This window comes from Triturus cristatus, chromosome 3_2 (assembly GCF_964204655.1).
Source record: "Triturus cristatus chromosome 3_2, aTriCri1.1, whole genome shotgun sequence".
Taxonomy (NCBI): domain Eukaryota; kingdom Metazoa; phylum Chordata; class Amphibia; order Caudata; family Salamandridae; genus Triturus; species Triturus cristatus.
Window position 1 is genome coordinate 9,947,295 of NC_140584.1, and position 17,516 is coordinate 9,964,810.

General features: G+C 45.6%; 1 protein-coding gene across 1 annotated transcript in view; it reads right to left on the minus strand.

Annotated features, from left to right (window-relative positions):
* Nucleotides 1–10,270: 10,270 nt before the first annotated feature.
* LOC146856675 (somatolactin-like) overlaps nucleotides 10,271–17,516 on the minus strand; it is a 56,026-nt gene continuing 48,780 nt past the window's right edge. The window contains exon 6 of the mRNA XM_085646761.1: nucleotides 10,271–10,504. Coding sequence (XP_085502887.1) covers nucleotides 10,271–10,504 — 234 coding nt within the window. The remainder of the gene's footprint in view (nucleotides 10,505–17,516) is intronic.

Genomic DNA, 17,516 nt, shown 5'->3' on the forward strand with positions numbered 1-17,516 from the left:
CCAGCTTCAACGTCGTCGCGGACGTGGATTCCGCTGAGGCGGAGCAGGGGGACAACGAGCCGGTCCGTCCACATCTACCCCAGCAGCATCCGCCTCAAAGCCCTCCTATTCCGTGCTTTCAGGCCCATTCCACACCAGTGGGAGGCAGAGTTCGCCATCACCTGCTCCACTGGCGTACCATCACATCAGACAGGTGGGTGCTGCAAATCGTCCGAAGGGGCTACTCCCTCCCCTTCGAGGCGACCCCTCCAGCCATGCCACCGCAGGCTCGACTGGGAGGCCTAGCGAGCTGGCGGCTCCGGCCCCGGCGCCGTCATCGACTCCGGTCCCGACGCCACAGGCCCCCGTGGAATCCAGGCCTGGATCCCGGTCGGCGCCAGTCGACCTTACGACCCCTCCGCCAGCGCCGACCCCTCCGGTGCCGCCCCCCGGCACCGCCTTCGGACAACGCCATTCCCGGGTTTAGTCCCGGGCCGGGCCCAGCATCAGAGCGGCGCCGCCCGACGCCGTATCCGATGCCGATGGGTGACAGGCTCATCTTCCACCCGGCTCCAATCCTTCCCCTTGTGTACCAGGATTCGAATGACGGAGATGACTGGGAGGGGTCTGAGGGTCTCCCCTCTGTCCGTGGCTTCGGAGGAAGGTGCTACATTTTCTGTGGTGCTGCGCAAGGCGGCCAAAGCCCTTGGGCTGGAGCTGCCTGCTTTGGCCGTGAGGACTATGCTCCTCACTGAAGTGCATCAACCGCCAGCAAGCTCCTCTGAGCCTCTGCTGCAGTTCAATGAGGCACTGACTGATGTTCTGAAGGGCACCTGGTCCAAGCCCTCCACAGTTCCTCCTGTGGACCGGAACGTGGCCCGGCGCCACCGCCCTGCACCGGGCGACCCCAGTTTTCTGTCGATGCACCCCACGCCCGAGAGCCTGGTTATCCAGGCCTCTACCTCCCAGACCTCCTTCCCATCCGCTCCCCCGGATCGGGAATCCAAAAGGTTGGAACAGTTTGGGAAGAAACTGTTCTCCCTTAGTTTGGGGTTGCGGTCTATCAACTCTGCGTGCCTTTTGGACCGTTACTCCCACTCCCTGTGGGATACGGTGGAGGACGTGCTGCCCCAGTGTCCGGAGGAGGCCCAGACATGGCTCGCGCAGGCTCTTGCCGAGGGGCGGGATGCGGCACAGCATGCAATCCGATGTGGACTGCACACAACGGACTCGCTAGGCAGGGCAATGGCGACCACGGTGGTGATTCGTCACCACGCCTGGCTGAGGTCCACAAGTTTCTCCAGGGATGTCCAGAGCACCCTCATGGACATGCCCTTCGATGGCCCCGCGCCCACAATCTTCCGCTTTTTGTCCCTTTCGTGGCCAAGGAAGGGGCACCCCCTCGCGTCCGTCTAGCCACAGGCCGCAGAACCAGCTTCAACGTCGTCGCGGACGTGGATTCCGCTGAGGCGGAGCAGGGGGACAATGAGCCGGTCCGTCCACATCTACCCCAGCAGTATCCGCCTCAAAGCCCTCCTAGTCCGTGCTTTCAGGCCCATTCCACACCAGTGGGAGGCAGAGTTCGCCATCACCTGCTCCACTGGCGTACCATCACATCAGACAGGTGGGTGCTGCAAATCGTCCGAAGGGGCTACTCCCTCCCCTTCGAGGTGACCCCTCCAGCCATGCCACCGCAGTACCACCGCATGTCGGGGAATCACTTGCAACTTCTGCAGGAGGAAGTTACGGCCCTCTTGGCCAAGGGGGCCATCGAGCGCGTTCCTGGCACAGAAGTAGGTCGGAGTTGTTACTCCCACTACTATCTGGTCCCCAGGAAGGGCAAACGGGGCCTACGCCCTATCTTGGACCTCAGGAGCTTCAACGCCTTCCTCCGGAAGGACAAGTTCAAGATGCTCACCTTAGCTCAGGTTCTGGCTGCCCTAGACCCTGGAGACTGGATGGTAGCGTTGGACTTGCAGGACGCTTTTTTCCACATCCCTGTCCTGCCGGCCCACCGGCGTTACCTGCGGTTCACGGTAGGCCACGATCATTTTCAGTTTACCGTGCTCCCCTTCGGCCTCACCAGTGCCCCTCGGGTGTTCACGAAAGTGATGGCGGTGGTCGCATCTCACCTGCGCAGATTAGGGATTCCAACCTGTCTGACCATGTCTTGATCTCGGAGGGCACTGAAAGACAGTTGCAGTGGTGGCTCACGAACCACGATTGGGTCAGTGGCAGATCCCTCTCCCTACCCCAACCGGAGCACATAGTAGTGACGGATGCGTCCCTCCTAGATGGGGGGGCCACTTGGGAGAGGCGGAGATCAGAGGCCTCTGGTCTCCGGCGCAGTCCCGGCTCCATATCAACCTTCTGAAGCTGAGGGCGATCCGGCTTGCACTGAAGGAATTCCGGGGAAGTGAAGTGCAGGTGTTCACGGACAACACCACCGTCATGTGGTATTGCAACAAACAGGGCGGGATGGGGTTGTGGACCCTTTGTCAGGAGGCTCTGCGCCTCTGGACATGGCTGGAACTTCAGGGCATCACCCTGGTGGTTCAACATCTGGCGGGCTCTCTGAACGCCAGAGCAGACGAACTCAGCCGCCGGTGCATGATAGATCACGAATGGCGTCTAAACTCGGACGTGGCGCAAGACCTCTTTCGGCAGTGGGGAGAGCCTTGGTTAGATCTATTCGCCACCGAAGAGAACGCGCAATGTCAGCAGTTCTGCATGTTGGAGTTTCCAAGGTGGCACTCGCTCGGAGACGCTTTTCGTCGCGAGTGGAGTTGCGGTCTGTTGTACGCCTTTCCGCCTATACCCCTTTTGCCCAGAGTGCTGAAGAAGATCAGGCGCGACCGGGCCCAAGTCATCCTGGTGGCTCCGGATTGGGCACGAAGATACTGGTATCCTGAGCTACTCAGTGTATCGCTCGATCCCCCGATCCGACTGCCTCTTCAGGAGGACCTTCTGTCGCAGCAGCAGGGGACGGTCCTCCACCCGAACCTGTCCAGCCTCCACCTCCATGCGTGAAGATTTAGCGGCGGCAGTTGATGCCATTTGACTTGCCTCCTGCAGTCTGTAATGTTATTCTGGCAGCCAGGCGTCCCCCCACAAAATCGGTATACGCCTGCAGGTGGAACACATTTGTGGCATGGTGCACAGCAAAGGCTGTGGATCCCCTTTCCGCCCCTCTTTCTGAGGTGCTCCTCTTTCTTCTTTCCCTGGCCCAGCAGGGCTCTGCTCTGGGCACCCTCAAGGGATATCTTTCAGCTATTTCTGCTTTCTTACGGCTTCCTCATCAGCCTTCTCTTTGCAAATCCCCTGTTGTTTCTCGATTCTTTAAGGGCATTACTCACATGTTTCCTCCTGTCCCTTTCGTAATGCCTCAGTGGGATTTGAATCTAGTATTGACCTATCTGATGTGCGCTCCCTTTGAGCCACTTCATAATTGTCCCCTTCGTCTTCTGACTCTTAAGACTGCTTTCCTGGTTGCCATCACCTCTGCTAGAAGGGTGAGTGAGCTCCAGGCTCTCTCTTCTAAGCCTCCTTTCCTTTCTGTCCATCCGGACAAAGTTGTTCTCAGGACTCGTCCTTCCTTTCTCCCTAAGGTGGTAACTGCCTTTCACATCGGACAGTCTGTTACACTGCCCACCTTCTTTCTGCCTCCGCATCCCTCGAAAGAGGAAGAGAGGCTCCACCGTCTGGACCCAAAACTGGCGCTGTCCTTTTATCTGGACCGCACTAAACAGTTCCGGGTGGCTGACCAACTCTTTGTTGGCTACGTGGGCGCTAAGAAGGGGCGGGCGGTGCACAAGCGAACCATCTCTCGGTGGGTCGTTTTGTGTATCAAGGCCTGTTATTCCTTAGCTAAAAAGGAACCTCCTGTAGGGCTGAGGGCCCATTCCACTCGGGCCACAGCGGCGACCACTGCCCTGGGCCGGGGAGTCCCCTTGCAGGACATTTGTCAGGCAGCAACGTGGTCCTCGCTGTACACGTTTGCCAAACATTATTGCCTGGACAGCCAAGTCCAGAGAGACGGCTTCTTTGGCCGGTCTGTTCTCCAGGACTTTCTGGTGTGATCTTGGTTCGCAGACCCACCACCGGGGTTGGTATTGCTGGGGTGTCTATTCTAAGGTGAGGAATTTAACTGACGTGTTTCTTTCAGATGAACAAGTTACTTACCTTCGGTAACGATATATCTGTAAGAAACATTAGTTAGTTAGATTCCTCACCGCCCCACCCATCCTCCCCGTTCTGCGAACCGATATCTAGGGTTGAGGTCATCCCTTTAAGGGCCCTATAATTTTATGGCACCAGTGTCGGTCTCTTGCATGGCTCTGTGTTCCTGGCACGGAAAGCTATGTACAAGAACTGACATCAGCGCGCGAGGGCGGAGTCTAAGTACTCAGACGACATCATCCCGGCGATCACAACACCGACGACAGACTCTGGGCCGCAGACGACGCCTGGCGACGTGCAAGGGTATTGCTGATGAAAAATCTTTCCGGATCCAGCCTGATGCCTGGGGATATTCTAAGGTGAGGAATCTAACTAACTAATGTTTCTTACAGATATATCGTTACCGAAGGTAAGTAACTTGTTCTTTACCACCAAACCATGTGCTGTATGATTTATTTCATTTCTTGTGTGTGAAGCAGCTATTTGCCATGTTTGTGGGGAGGGCTGCCAAAATCCCACTATGCATTACTCTCTGTGTAGAGGGTATTCCATGCGTGGTACATGGGTGTTCCTGTGTACCCACCCATGTGTTTTGACACAAACCCCTATTTATTAACAATGGCTAACAGGGTTTTGCACCAAAAAATAACGACACTTGAAAGCAGGCATTAAAAAGGAGAAGTGCTTTTATTTCGCCTAACCTTTCCCACTTCGCTTGTGTGCTGCACTGTTGAGCACACATACAAAGTAGATACAGTTTAATGATAGTCTATCATAGTATTTTGTACTGGAAGAATACCCTTCCAGTACAAAAACTATGCTAGACTCATGCAGACACCATTGATGGTGTAAAGGTGTGTTAATGAAACTCAGATGCCTGATTGTGCACCAGGGCTAGGGAGAAGCAAGGAGACTGCCATATCTTGGTAGATATGGCTTTTTTCTGCTCTCTCCTTGGCATGCAACCCAGAACAGCAACTATTGGTGCTGCTCTGCGTTGTGTGAACAGGGTTGTAAATCTGGTCTCTGGTATCTGCATTCAGTATTATTTCAACAATCATCAACCGTACTGATCTGGTAAGGTGGCTATTTCACTTTTGTTCAAATTGTACTGCTTTTTACTGTAAATAATTGTTTTCCCACCGCGTACCTAATTTTGCATCTATTCTTGTAAATGGTGACAGAGAAAACCTAACCCATTTGTAATCATCCACCAGTGGACCTTCTCCCCCGTATTCAGGTAGGGTAACAGGAGAGTTCTATTGGTTATAATAATCTCTTATGCCCAGCGTTTGTATGTAGTCTTAGATAAGCGGCTTCAAGACAAGTGATCGTGATGTTGGACAAAAGGAGATGGTATATCCTTCCTGTGTCAGCATCATGGTTATTCTTCCTGCACTGGGGAGTGGGCATAATCTGTCCATGTCAAGGTGATACCTATTCCTCCTGCACTGGGGTATGGCTGTAGCTAATATTTTGTCCGACTGTGAGGAGGCAACATCTACCTGACATTTATTGGAAATGGGCGGAGATTCAGAGGGCATGATCCATCTTGTTCCAAGTGAAAGGTTGGGTGGTGAGCTGATTGTAGATCATACATCAGGAATGACGCCCTATCACAGTGGTATGTATGTCAGAATATCCTTTACTGAAATACAATCTGACACAAGCCAGGTACCCTAAACAGTATGTATTAAAACATTGTCCCATTGGAAGTAGATTTATTATTATTAATTCTAATGAGGCGATATTTTTATAATCAATATTTAGGACATATGATTTATATCAGAGGATATTCTGACAGCAGTATTCTGGCATCACACCTTATCAGCAATTAAAAAAGAAACATCACCTAGGCCTTTAAAAGTGATAATCCCTGTAGGGAAATTGAACAATTATTATTCCAGATGTAAGTTAATTGAGTTAGGTTATGCTTAATAATCCGGCGGTCTCCACTTTATCCCCTTTTCTACAAGCTTACTCTATACCAACTAACCCTGTTATTGGGAGGGGAAATGACTGTGGCAAAGAACAGGAGGTGCCACTTCCTGTTCTGGAACGTTGCTGGCTTAAAATCTAAGGTGGAATATCCTATGGACTGAGTTTGTGAGAAACTTTAATGTCCTTAACCTGCAAGAAACTTGGGCGGTAGACTCAATCCATATACATGGTTATAAAACCTTCCACACTCAAGCTATTACATCATTGCATGGTAGAGCTAGGGGGGCTCTGTACGTATATCTCAAACATTTGAATATAGTGAAAGTTGAACTAAAAGTTACTGAACGTTACTATCAAATTATTAGTCTTCACATAGATCATACTTTTTGCATGGTTCTGTTGAACTTCTATAATAATGCTACACCCGAGTCGATTAAAGAAATACTGAAATCTATGAGCCTCCACCTACATAACTTACAGACTCACTCTACTAAGGAGGTATTTGTTGTATTGGGTGGGGACTTTAATTCTTCCCTATGCAAATATGCTGATAAAGAAGTCTGTGGCTTAACATATGAGAAAGGTTCTAGTTTCCCACACTTTACACATACTTTGTATGGTGACTTCCTGAATGACATTGTGTTTATGTTTGACTTGGGTTTTGTTAATAATCTGTGTTCGCCTATGGTTCCTTTTAGCCCTACCTTTAATGGCCGAGATACATTCTCTACAATAGACTTTATATTAACATCGAGTAGATATTTTTCACGTGTTAAAAATTTTAAGACACATGAGATTGCTTTAAGTGACCATTTCCCTCTAAGTGTAGACGTGATGGTGCATAGTCAGGGTATTAATGCCAGAGCTAATTCCTCTGATACTGTTGACAATATTGCTCTGAGCAAGCAAAATGTATATGCACTTAGATGGGCTACTGTGGATACTGAGGAATGTATTACAAAAGTTGTGTCGAACTGCAAAAGTATGTTCTTATCTTGCCTGGATGAAGGGTCATCCAAGCAAGATATTATGGAAAACTTTTTGGCTATTTCTAACTTTATTAAAAAGACACTCTTTGTTGGAGCAAATAAGAAATGCATTGAATAAGCAAGGGTGGTTTGACACTGAATTTACTGGCTTATACTAAACTCAAACACTCCGTTCATGCTACAGTGAAAAATAAGGAGCACATCAGAGAGGCAAGAAGAGATTATAAATTGGCACTAAAAGCAAGAAAGACTGCTTTAAAAGAGGAAGCCAGGCGTGCTTTGCATGACGCTTCAGAAAATCGCTATTCTCCTGCCTTCTAGAAGGCGGTGAATGTGCCCTTTTTGGCTGATATGGATATAGCAACCATAGAGACTGCTATTACCGAATCAGAATGGATATTACATTATTCAAAACTGTATAACAACCCAGTGATAGATGATCAGGGCTTTATGCCAAATATGGACGTTATTGCGCATCTTCCCGAACCTGTAGAACTGTTATTAGATTTTACCCTTAGTGAAGTCATCGCGGCAATCAATTCAAGCCTGGGTGGCAAGGCCCCAGGGCCCGATGGTATTCCTGTTGACCTCTTTAAACCAAACTTACCATTATGGGGACCACTTTTAACACAGGTTTTTAATGCATGTAGCTCATGTGGCTTCCTACCAAACTGGTATGAATCTATTATTGTGCCGTTTTTTAAAAAGGGTGACAGGATGAATCCAGCCTGTTACCGCCCAATCTCACTGCTGGACTCAACAGTTAAGATTATTGGGCAGGTTTGATTAGATAGATTGCAGATATGGGTGGAGGAACAGGCCGTTATAAGTGATGTACAATATGGATTCCGTAAGGGTCTGGGTACAGTCGAACAGGGCCTTAAGTTACACATTTAAATGGATAAATATACAAGGGCAAAGAAGAGAAGATTATTTTTGACTTTTGTTGATTTAACGGCAGCATTCGACTGTGTTATTCATGATAAGCTGTGGTCAATTTTAGAGGGCTTGGGTGTGGATGTTTTAATAATCGCAGTTTTAAGGCAGCTTTATTCAGGGGCAAAGGCAAAGGTCCGATATGGGTTGGGCGGAGAATGCACTAGTCACTTCAGAGTGATGAGAGGCGTGAGGCAAAGCTGTGTCCTTGCCCCATTTCTTTTTACACTATATATAAACAATTTAAAAAATATTTTAGTCAAGGAGTGTATGGATCTACCGACAGCAGCAACGCGCCCCATCCCTGCACTCCTGTATGCAGACAATGCGGTTTTAATGGCCTGTACGCCGCTCAGTCTCCAAAGGGTCGTTAACTCTTTTTCTAATTTTATTTAGAATTTGGGGCTTACGATCAATTGTTCTAAAATGTTTACATTGAACTGAGGGGTTGGGTCAAATTAGAGGACTAAATCTCTCTTTATAGACTCGAGGAAAAAACGTTTTCATACTTAGGGATATTATTTGATAGGTCAGGAACATGGTTGGAGGCAGTTAAAGCCAGACTTTTGTTGTTTGTTAAGTAACTAATGGCACGATCAAATTTCGGCCGTAAACTAGGCAGACGCCAACCGGCGGAACTGCTACACATTTATAGGGCTAAATGTGTGGCAATAGCTACCTTCGGAGCGGGCATTTGGGGTTATGCGGATGTAAATGCACTACAGATTGCGGAAAATACGTTTTTTAAGTTTCTCCTGGCTTTACTAGATAGTACATCAAACTATATCTGTCACTTGGAAATGGGTATGCCATATTTAGAGGGCACGATTAAGATTCAGCCCGTCCTCTTGTAGCATAGAATCTGGACGGCAGACGAAACTGGTTTTAATCGTCATATACTGACAGAAGCGCTGGGGTCTGATGGTGTCAAACAAGTAAGATGGCTGGAATATGTGAAAATGTTTCTTTTAAAATTAGGACGTTTGGAATATTTCACTGAGCCTCTTTCTATGTGTAATGTGCCCAGAAAAAATCTTAAAGCCAGCTGTATTTGTCTCTTGGGCTAAATTAGAGCCACCACCGAAATGAGAAAATCTATGGCTCAAGCTCATCATTTAACTCTGCTGACTCCAACTATAAAAACATATAGTCTTCGAATCAATGGCGATTAAGACCATTTCCTGTTGACAGGTTTTAGACTGAATATTTTATATAGATCCCTAAGTTTTCCCGTATGAAACGACTGGTCAAGAGTTCTGTATAAATGTCCGTGCGATGATGTTTCCGTACAGTCAACTATACTTATCATGTTCTTTTGTAAATTTTATGTTACATCAAGAAGGAGATGGATTATCACTGTTTTAAAGAACTTTGGACTGAGACAATGTCGACCCGCATTTTTAGCATTGCAATTCTTAGATAATGAAATTGGTATTGCATCTGTTATTGCTTTTTTTTAAAGTGTTTTTAATTATTGGAAATCCATTATAATGTGATTCTTAATTATGAACTTAATTGGCACTGAAATCATTTTATTAATTGCAAAATGTACTGTGCTTTTATGGTTATCTTTTATTTTAACCAAACAAAGATCTTTGAATTGAGTTAGGTTATGTTTTCCTCAGCGTTTGTGAAATAAGACAACCTTTGGGTAAGTGGTTTTTGTAAGCTTGGCACAAGGGTTGCATGTGATGCTATGTGGAGTTTATCCAGGATGTGTGTAGCATCCATTGTGGTTCGCTATGCATTATATGTTTTAAAATACACTGCTGACACAACCCTCTTTTCGAATCCATTCATGAAGTTGCATTGTGAACAACTTGCATGCTCACCTGTCCTCTATGATGAAGCTGGTAAGGTTATTTTATTAATAATCTCAATAACACTGAGCGCCGTATTCAAGAGTGTCGCTCATGCAAGGGATTGGATACAAAATTCCTTGAATAACTAAATGAGTAACCTTTGTAAACCTCTCATGTGAAATACAGCATTTTTCCATCTATAATTAAAATTACAAGAACATGTGATTGGCATCCACTTTATTTCCAAATCAGACGTACACTTGAAATAGCGACAAGTCAAAAATATTTGTTAAAGGTGTGGGGTGATGCTGATTTAACAGAAAGAAGAAAGATGAAATGCAGTATTTTAAAATGTCTTGAAGAACAATGTAGAAACTTGTTGTTTTTCCCACCGAAAATCAGCTCATCAATCCTATTGAACAGGTCAGTCAGAAAATAGATGCATTAGGCAAGGAGAGAGTCGCTTATCGATAAGGCTGCTTCGGGCTGATAGCAACCCGGCGTCTCTATCCACCTGCACCTCAGTAACTTCAAAAATGTGTCAATCTTATGGGTGTCCTTCCGAAAACAGTCCAAGACCATGTAGTTTTGGAGAGCAGAGTTGACTGTCCTTAGACCAAAACTTAGATGGGTTGAAGGTTGTTCGTATTCAGCTGTGAAGGGAGCACCGTCCGCCATCTGCAAGAACAAACATCACGCCAAACAAAGTCATTAACTGTTGACTTGTAAAATAATGCGTTTATTTAATTAAGATACATAACGGACTAATACATAAAAGCGAACTGATAGAGAACACCGCCTTATGATTGATGATAGCAGTATAAATGAGAGAGAGATGCATGAGAGAAAACAAATGCTGTTTGAGACACATGGTGAACATGTGAATATTTCGTGAACTTTTAATGCCATAGGAAATAGGTTTTCAAAGTATGGGGACCTATGTGAAAGCATGACGGGGTAAAAAGAGATAAATGGAGGTCAAGTGAATTTGAAAAGATTAGTAAAAGCACAGTGAAGCTGGCAAATAAGTGATTGAAAAGTCAGGGGAGGTCATAAATGGGGCTTCAAGTTTTTAATGGCATTGTTTTTAGGTCCAGCGTAAGCCTACGACCTCTTGTATACGTTAGTATACATATGTCTCTGTGGGCCAAATGCCATACGTTGCTTCTCATTTGTTTGTTTCAATGTCCTTTAAAAATACTTGCTTACTAGTGGCCAGTCCTGCCTCTTTCCCCCTCCTTTTTCCTCCAAGGTACAGGGACTTAGTACAATATAATTACACTTTGTACTGTTGACCTGCTTGGGGGGGGGTGGTTTATTATGTTTTCAACCTCTTGTTACACTGTAGGTGCTCAGATATAACTGCTTACATTTTATTGCAGCATTCATGTCTTGTCCTTCCTGTCTGAATCCAGCAGTAACTAGCCATGCTTTCTAGCTACTGCAGCTCTAAATCATGTAAAAAGTTAAACCAAAACTTAAAGACAGCTTGAAATGATATTTTAATATGCATGCTGCTGGTGTTTTTTTTTTTACCCCTTCAGGACTTGTGCTTGGCTGCTAGCTGAGGAGTTGGAAGTTCTCCTCATCAGTTTTGTGCCGAGGCCAAAATGTTTTGTTTTGGAAAAATCTCCCCTTTAAATCTTGCATTTGAGGGGAGGCGTGGCTTGACGCCAGAAGGAGATGGCTGCTCTCCACTGACGGTCTGCAGCAACTCGGGAGGGTTTTTGACCTCCGCTCCAGTCACCTTCATGTTTGGCTGCTAATTCTATCTGTCAACCCATGAATACTGCCTGACCGCAATGGTCTGACTTTCGCCAACCAGTGAGCAGTTCCTGACTCCCTTTTCTTCTTTCCTTATGCACGGCATGTTTTCTTCATGGGACTCACGTCCGCCATTTTGAATTGCGTGACGGAGTCTTGGCTCTCACCACAACGTTGTTTTTTTCTTTTTGTTTCATGCTCCCTCAATGTTTTTCACAAGAAATTCGAATAGACTTTGGTTACCAATGACAATATTCTTACTATTTGGGAAGATTACACCTCAAAATATACCTGGTAGTACTTGAATATTGCTTTAATTAAAAGGGACAGTTTATCTTCATGGAGTTTTGATTTTTTTGAGAACGTTTACACGCACTTTAACAACGACAGTATTTTGAAGAGACCAAAGAATTATTTTGGGAACTGGAAATAATCACAAATATTTAAATACATTTTCGAAGTTAATACAATTATCTTGATATCTTGCTCCACCGTTTTTATCAAGAATTACCAATTGTAACCGTAAGTGACTCAACAAAGTATCTTTTTGACTATGAATATTATCTGTTGAGAGGTGGTTTGTCTCCAGAAGTGGTTGGTTGATTTCTTCTTGCAAATTTATGGTTTGTCGGACAATTCTTCGTCCTCCTTTCCAATTGTATGCATATTTCTTCGCTGACCTGGGCTTTATTAATTCATAAACTCCATTTTATGCTATAAACTTATACCGTACAAAATAATTTTCTAGCACAAAACTACTAATCTCTTCCAACAACTCTACCCATCCGTATTTTGGGAAAGTGCTCCATGTTTTATCGGGATAAAACCAGTGAGGTGTTCCACACAAGTGTCTGCTTTGTCATAGCCTCTTGAAGACTATAATCCTTTTAATATTCTTCAATCCACCATGGAAGAAAGTTCTAGCAATACTGTATCCCTCCCAGCGGGTACTTCTTTGACCTCTTCTAATATTCCTCTCACAACTACAAAACCTTTGCTCAAATCATCTCTTTCATCTGGTAAATGTGTCAAAAAATACCCACCACTCCTACCACTTCTCCTCCACCTACATCTTTAGACTTACTTTTGGAAGAAATTTGTGCTCTTCGCCCACATATGGAAGAAACTAATAATCACTTACAAGCTTTGGAGGATAAATGGTTGGACATGAAAAACAAAGTTGTATAAAAAGACCAACGCGTTGTTTCTCTTCAGGTTGTGACAGACCGGATCCCCATGATGCAAACGGAAATTACATGTCTTAAAAAACAAATTGAAAATCTTGAAAATCGCAATAGATGCAACAATCTAGGTCTCTATGGTCTGTTGGAGGGACAGGAAGGTTCTGACCGTATAGCATTTTTCAAATCCTTTCACCCACAAATTCTGGGTGTCCCTGAGTCTCCAAGTCTCAATATCCAGAGAGCGCATCACCTGGGACACAACTCACGTTCTCCTCCTTATGCAAAGCCAAGAGGTGTTATTATGTATTTTTGGGAATAAACAGACTTGTTGAGAGTATTACAAGCAGCCAAGATTAAAGGTTGAATACCCTGGCAAGTATCAAATCTTTTCTTTTGCCAGGACTCTACACAGGAAACAGCAGACAAATGAAAGAAACTTTTAGACATGAGACCTGCATTGCGAAATCTTAATGCGAGATTTGGCCTATTTCATCCTTGTTTATTTAAAGCAACTTACAAAAACAAGACAACGAACTTTGAAGATCCGGCTTTGCTGCAACGTTTCATCGATAAGTGTAGAGTAGAGGACACAGAAGTTTCCAGAGTTTCCAGCAATTGACGCTATCATTACATATTTTCCTTCCTTTACAATGTTGTCCATTGCTTTTCCTCTGAATTTGATGTTTGCCTATACAAGTATTAAATAGTTTTTTCATAGTTCTTTGTTCTCTTGTTCTTCTATCAACTATCTAGGTGTGGTATCCTGTTTTATTTGACCTTGCGATTACCTAGTTCATTTGGATGGAGTGTCTTTCCCTCCCGACCTTGCCCTGAGATGTCTGGTCCGTTGTGTCATCTTCCTTATGTGGTTTCACCACCCTCGTCTTTTTTTTATGTTTTGGTCTGGTTGTATGTATATTTAGTGTTTGTTTCCTCTTTTCTCCCTTTCTCATTATCTTTCTCTCTTTCTCTCTCTTTTACTTTTACTTTCGACAATCCTTTCTTCTTTTATATCATAGATCTTACTTCTTTCTCTCTTCTTTGCATCTCATTTTACTAATGTTCTCCTTTACAATCACATCTTATCCTTTATTTTATATATATTTCAGCTTTTATTCTACTTTTTCAACCTTTATAATGTGTATCTATCTTTTTCTATCATTATTCTTATTTAATTTCTTTCTATTACTCCTATTTATTTAATTTAATATGTTTATTCTAATGTAGATGACTTTGTGAATGATATCATGGAATGTTAAAGGTTTAGGCTCTCCTATAAAACGTCAGAGAGTTTTAACTTATCTTTCCAATTCAAAATGTGATATTGCTTTGCTTCAAGAAACGCATATTGTGGATAAAGAGGTTGCCAACCTTAAACGACAATGGGTATGTCATGTTTTTGCTTTCCACGGTAATGATAAAAATAATGGTGTAGCTATTTTATGTCACAAACGCTTAGATGTTCAAGTGCTCTCGCATTCTGATGATCTAGGAAGATGGGTATCTGTTTCCCTTTTAGTTAACAAAATTCCTATTACTCTTTTCAATCGTTATGCCCCTTCCTCTCCCAATAATGCCTTCTGGCCCAAAATATTGTCTAAATTGATGACTTATAAGGATGATTATCTATTGGTGGGTGGGGATTGTAACATGGTTATTGATCCTATACTGGACCATAATTAGGCCTGGGCGAAGCACTACGCTACGCTCGCGTAGTTTGCGAAGTTCGCGCTACTTCGCGCTACGCGAACTGCACGTAGCACAGTGCGAACACGCGTAGCGTAGTGTTGCGTAGTGCTGCGGTCATTTTTTGCTTGCTCGCGGTCCTCAACGTCAAGTTGGCGACCGCGAGCAAGCAAAATGACATCCTGGCGAGACTTTTTCCTTGTTCGCGATCGCGAGTATGGAAAATAAACCTCCCGGCGAGATTCCCAACGCGAGAAGGTCAGGTTTCTCATTGCGAGGGGTCGCGTATGCTCGCGACCGCTCGCGATGAGAAACTACCAGTTCGCGTTGAGAAAGCTGCAGCTCGAGTAAAAATCTACTCGAGCAGCAGAAAACTACAGCTCGCACTGTGCAAGATGCCATTTTCAATGATTGCACAGTGCCGGTTGCTTGTCCGCACTGTGCAATCATTGAAAACAACATCTTGCACAGTGCGAACATGTTACTTCGCAGTTCGCGAAGTGCTACGCGTAGCTCGCGTAGTGCGAACTTCACTTTGCGTAGCTTCGCGAAGTGCTACTTCGCGAACTACGCCCACCCTTAACCATAATTCTAAAACCAAATTTATCCCCTCTCTTATACACACCCAATTTACTTCTACCGTTACACAATGATCTTTAGTAGATGCATAGAGACTTTGCAACCCCACCCTTTTAGAATGTACTTTCTTTTCCCCAGTACACTGTTCTCAATCCAGATTAGACTATCTCTTCCTTGCCCACTCCCTTGCACAACACATTACTCAATCAGAGATTGGTCCTACACTTATTTTGGATCATGCTCCAGTATTTCTGAATATAGACCTCCTTCCTCCATCTCATGGTACTAGACGATCGAGATTTAATAATTCCCTTTTATTAGATCATATTTTACCAACATTTTTTAATATTTTGCTAATACCTTTTTTCTTGAAAATGAAATTTCAAATATTTCTCCACAAATTATATGGGATACTTTTAAAGCTGCTTCAAGAGATTTTATTAGTTGTGATGTATCCCACAAAAAGAATTCCTTTCTAGATACTTTGAAATCTCTCACTACTCGTATTAAATAATTAGAGCATTCCTATTAACGTACACATTTTAAATCCTCCCTGTTTTCAGACGAACCTCGCGTGGAGCACAGAGCAGAGCGGGCCGCGGCTCGTCGCGGGTACTGTCGCTGACAGTGATTGCCGATTTCCCGATTTGCCGCTTGTGCCGCTTGTGCTGTTTGGGAACCTGCTGGTGACCTGACACCCCTGCTGAGCTGAGTAGAGAGTTGCTGGCACCCACTCCTGCTCCGGCTCCAGCTTCCCGGTCACCCGTTGACTAGAGAGGAGGAGGAGGGTGGAGCAGAGAAGAACTCTCAGCGCGAGTTGGTATCAGCCCTATTGCAGGCAAGCGAGGTGTGGTGTCCAGACAGGAGCGGAGCAGCGCGGAGCAACGACGAGGTACCCCGCCTAGGGCAGATTGGAGATAATTTTTCGGGCTGATTGAGTGCTGACTTGGTGCTTGGAACTGGAGCTTTGAGAGCGGGGAGCAGTGCTGGTGCTCGGTGTTACCTGGTGCTGCCTGTCTAAAACTCTCCCTGCTCATTACCCATGGTCCATAGCCCATCACCCCTTAAAAACTCCCTCTTCCCCCGCTCTCACAGCCTTCACAGAATAGGAACGGAGACCAGAGAACAGGGTAGAGACCAACAAACCAAACAACCCAAAACCAGCCGAGCTACTGGTGGAGCACCGTCTCTAAATGTGGCCACGCCCAGCTTTGCCTTGCCTGATTGGAGTCACCGGAGTCGCCGGAGCCGAAAGCCGAGAACGGACCAAACTGAAGCTGAACGAGAGTGGGAAGAATTGGAGAACCACCGAGAGAGGCGAGAGAGACGAAACCTCGTAGGCGCGCAGGCGCATCGCGTGTGAACAGCTCAGGCAGGCCCTCAATCAAGAGCGGAGGAGCGCAGAGGAACGAGCGCCAAGTAACCCCGAGGAGCGGATGAGCCGAGAGACGCGAGTCGCGAGTGAAAGAGGGAGCCGCGACACGGGAGCGGTAAAAGCGGCACTAAAGAGCGGAGAGCGGAGGAGTAGCTCTATCTTTGGATCCCCATACCTGCAGACTTTGAAGAGACCCCAACGCGCATAGGATAGGATAGGAACCCAGTGGGGCCCCACGCCGCGAAGCCCCAACTGGGCAAAGCGCGGCCAGAGGGCCAACGGAACAGACTTCAGGAGGGTCTAGATAGATAATAAGGGGCAGAAAAGAACAAGTAAATCTAGCGACGCATCACCAAGGGGCAGGAGCCGGGAAAAGAGGCCGCCCTAGAAAGTTCCTACAACAAAAGGGAATAGTGGAATAGTGACCTGAAGGAGAAGACCCAGATCCACGGCGAGGCAGGCAGACGGGCATTGGCACAACAGAGGTAAGTGAGTATGAGAGCCTGAGTAAGTGCAAAAGATATCATATATCATATACCAACGGTGGTACCCTAACATTTAACTGAGAAAGTTCGGCCACACACCAGAGCCAGGAGCGAGACTTAGTGAGATTTGAACTAACTCCACAGCTTGTCAAGAAGTATAAGAAATGCGCCCAAAACTTAAATTAAAACAATGTAAGGAGTCAGAGAAGATAACCTGGAGACGGGTGAGATACTGGCGGGATCAAGGTCATGGGAAGAGAGTCAGGAAAACCAGACATCCCCCGAGGATACCAACAAGGGACGACTCAGGAAGAGGAAAGTCAAAAGAGTGACCAAGCAAGCCCCGCAAGCCAAAAAGGGGTGTACTTTAATATCCATCACGAAAAAGAACATGGTAACTACTAACCCCATTATGGACTTTGTGGCCAAACATTATAAAGTATCAAAATTACCGGTAATAAATCTGGAAACTGAAGAGCAGTCTCGATCCAAGAACGGAAAAAATGTAGAAATGGAGGAAATAACTCAGGTGGAAAGAAGCAAGGGAGGTGCTCCAGAAGAAGTAGCGGAAGAAGAGATAGAGGACCCCCTGTTAATAAATCTATCACTCCTGAGCC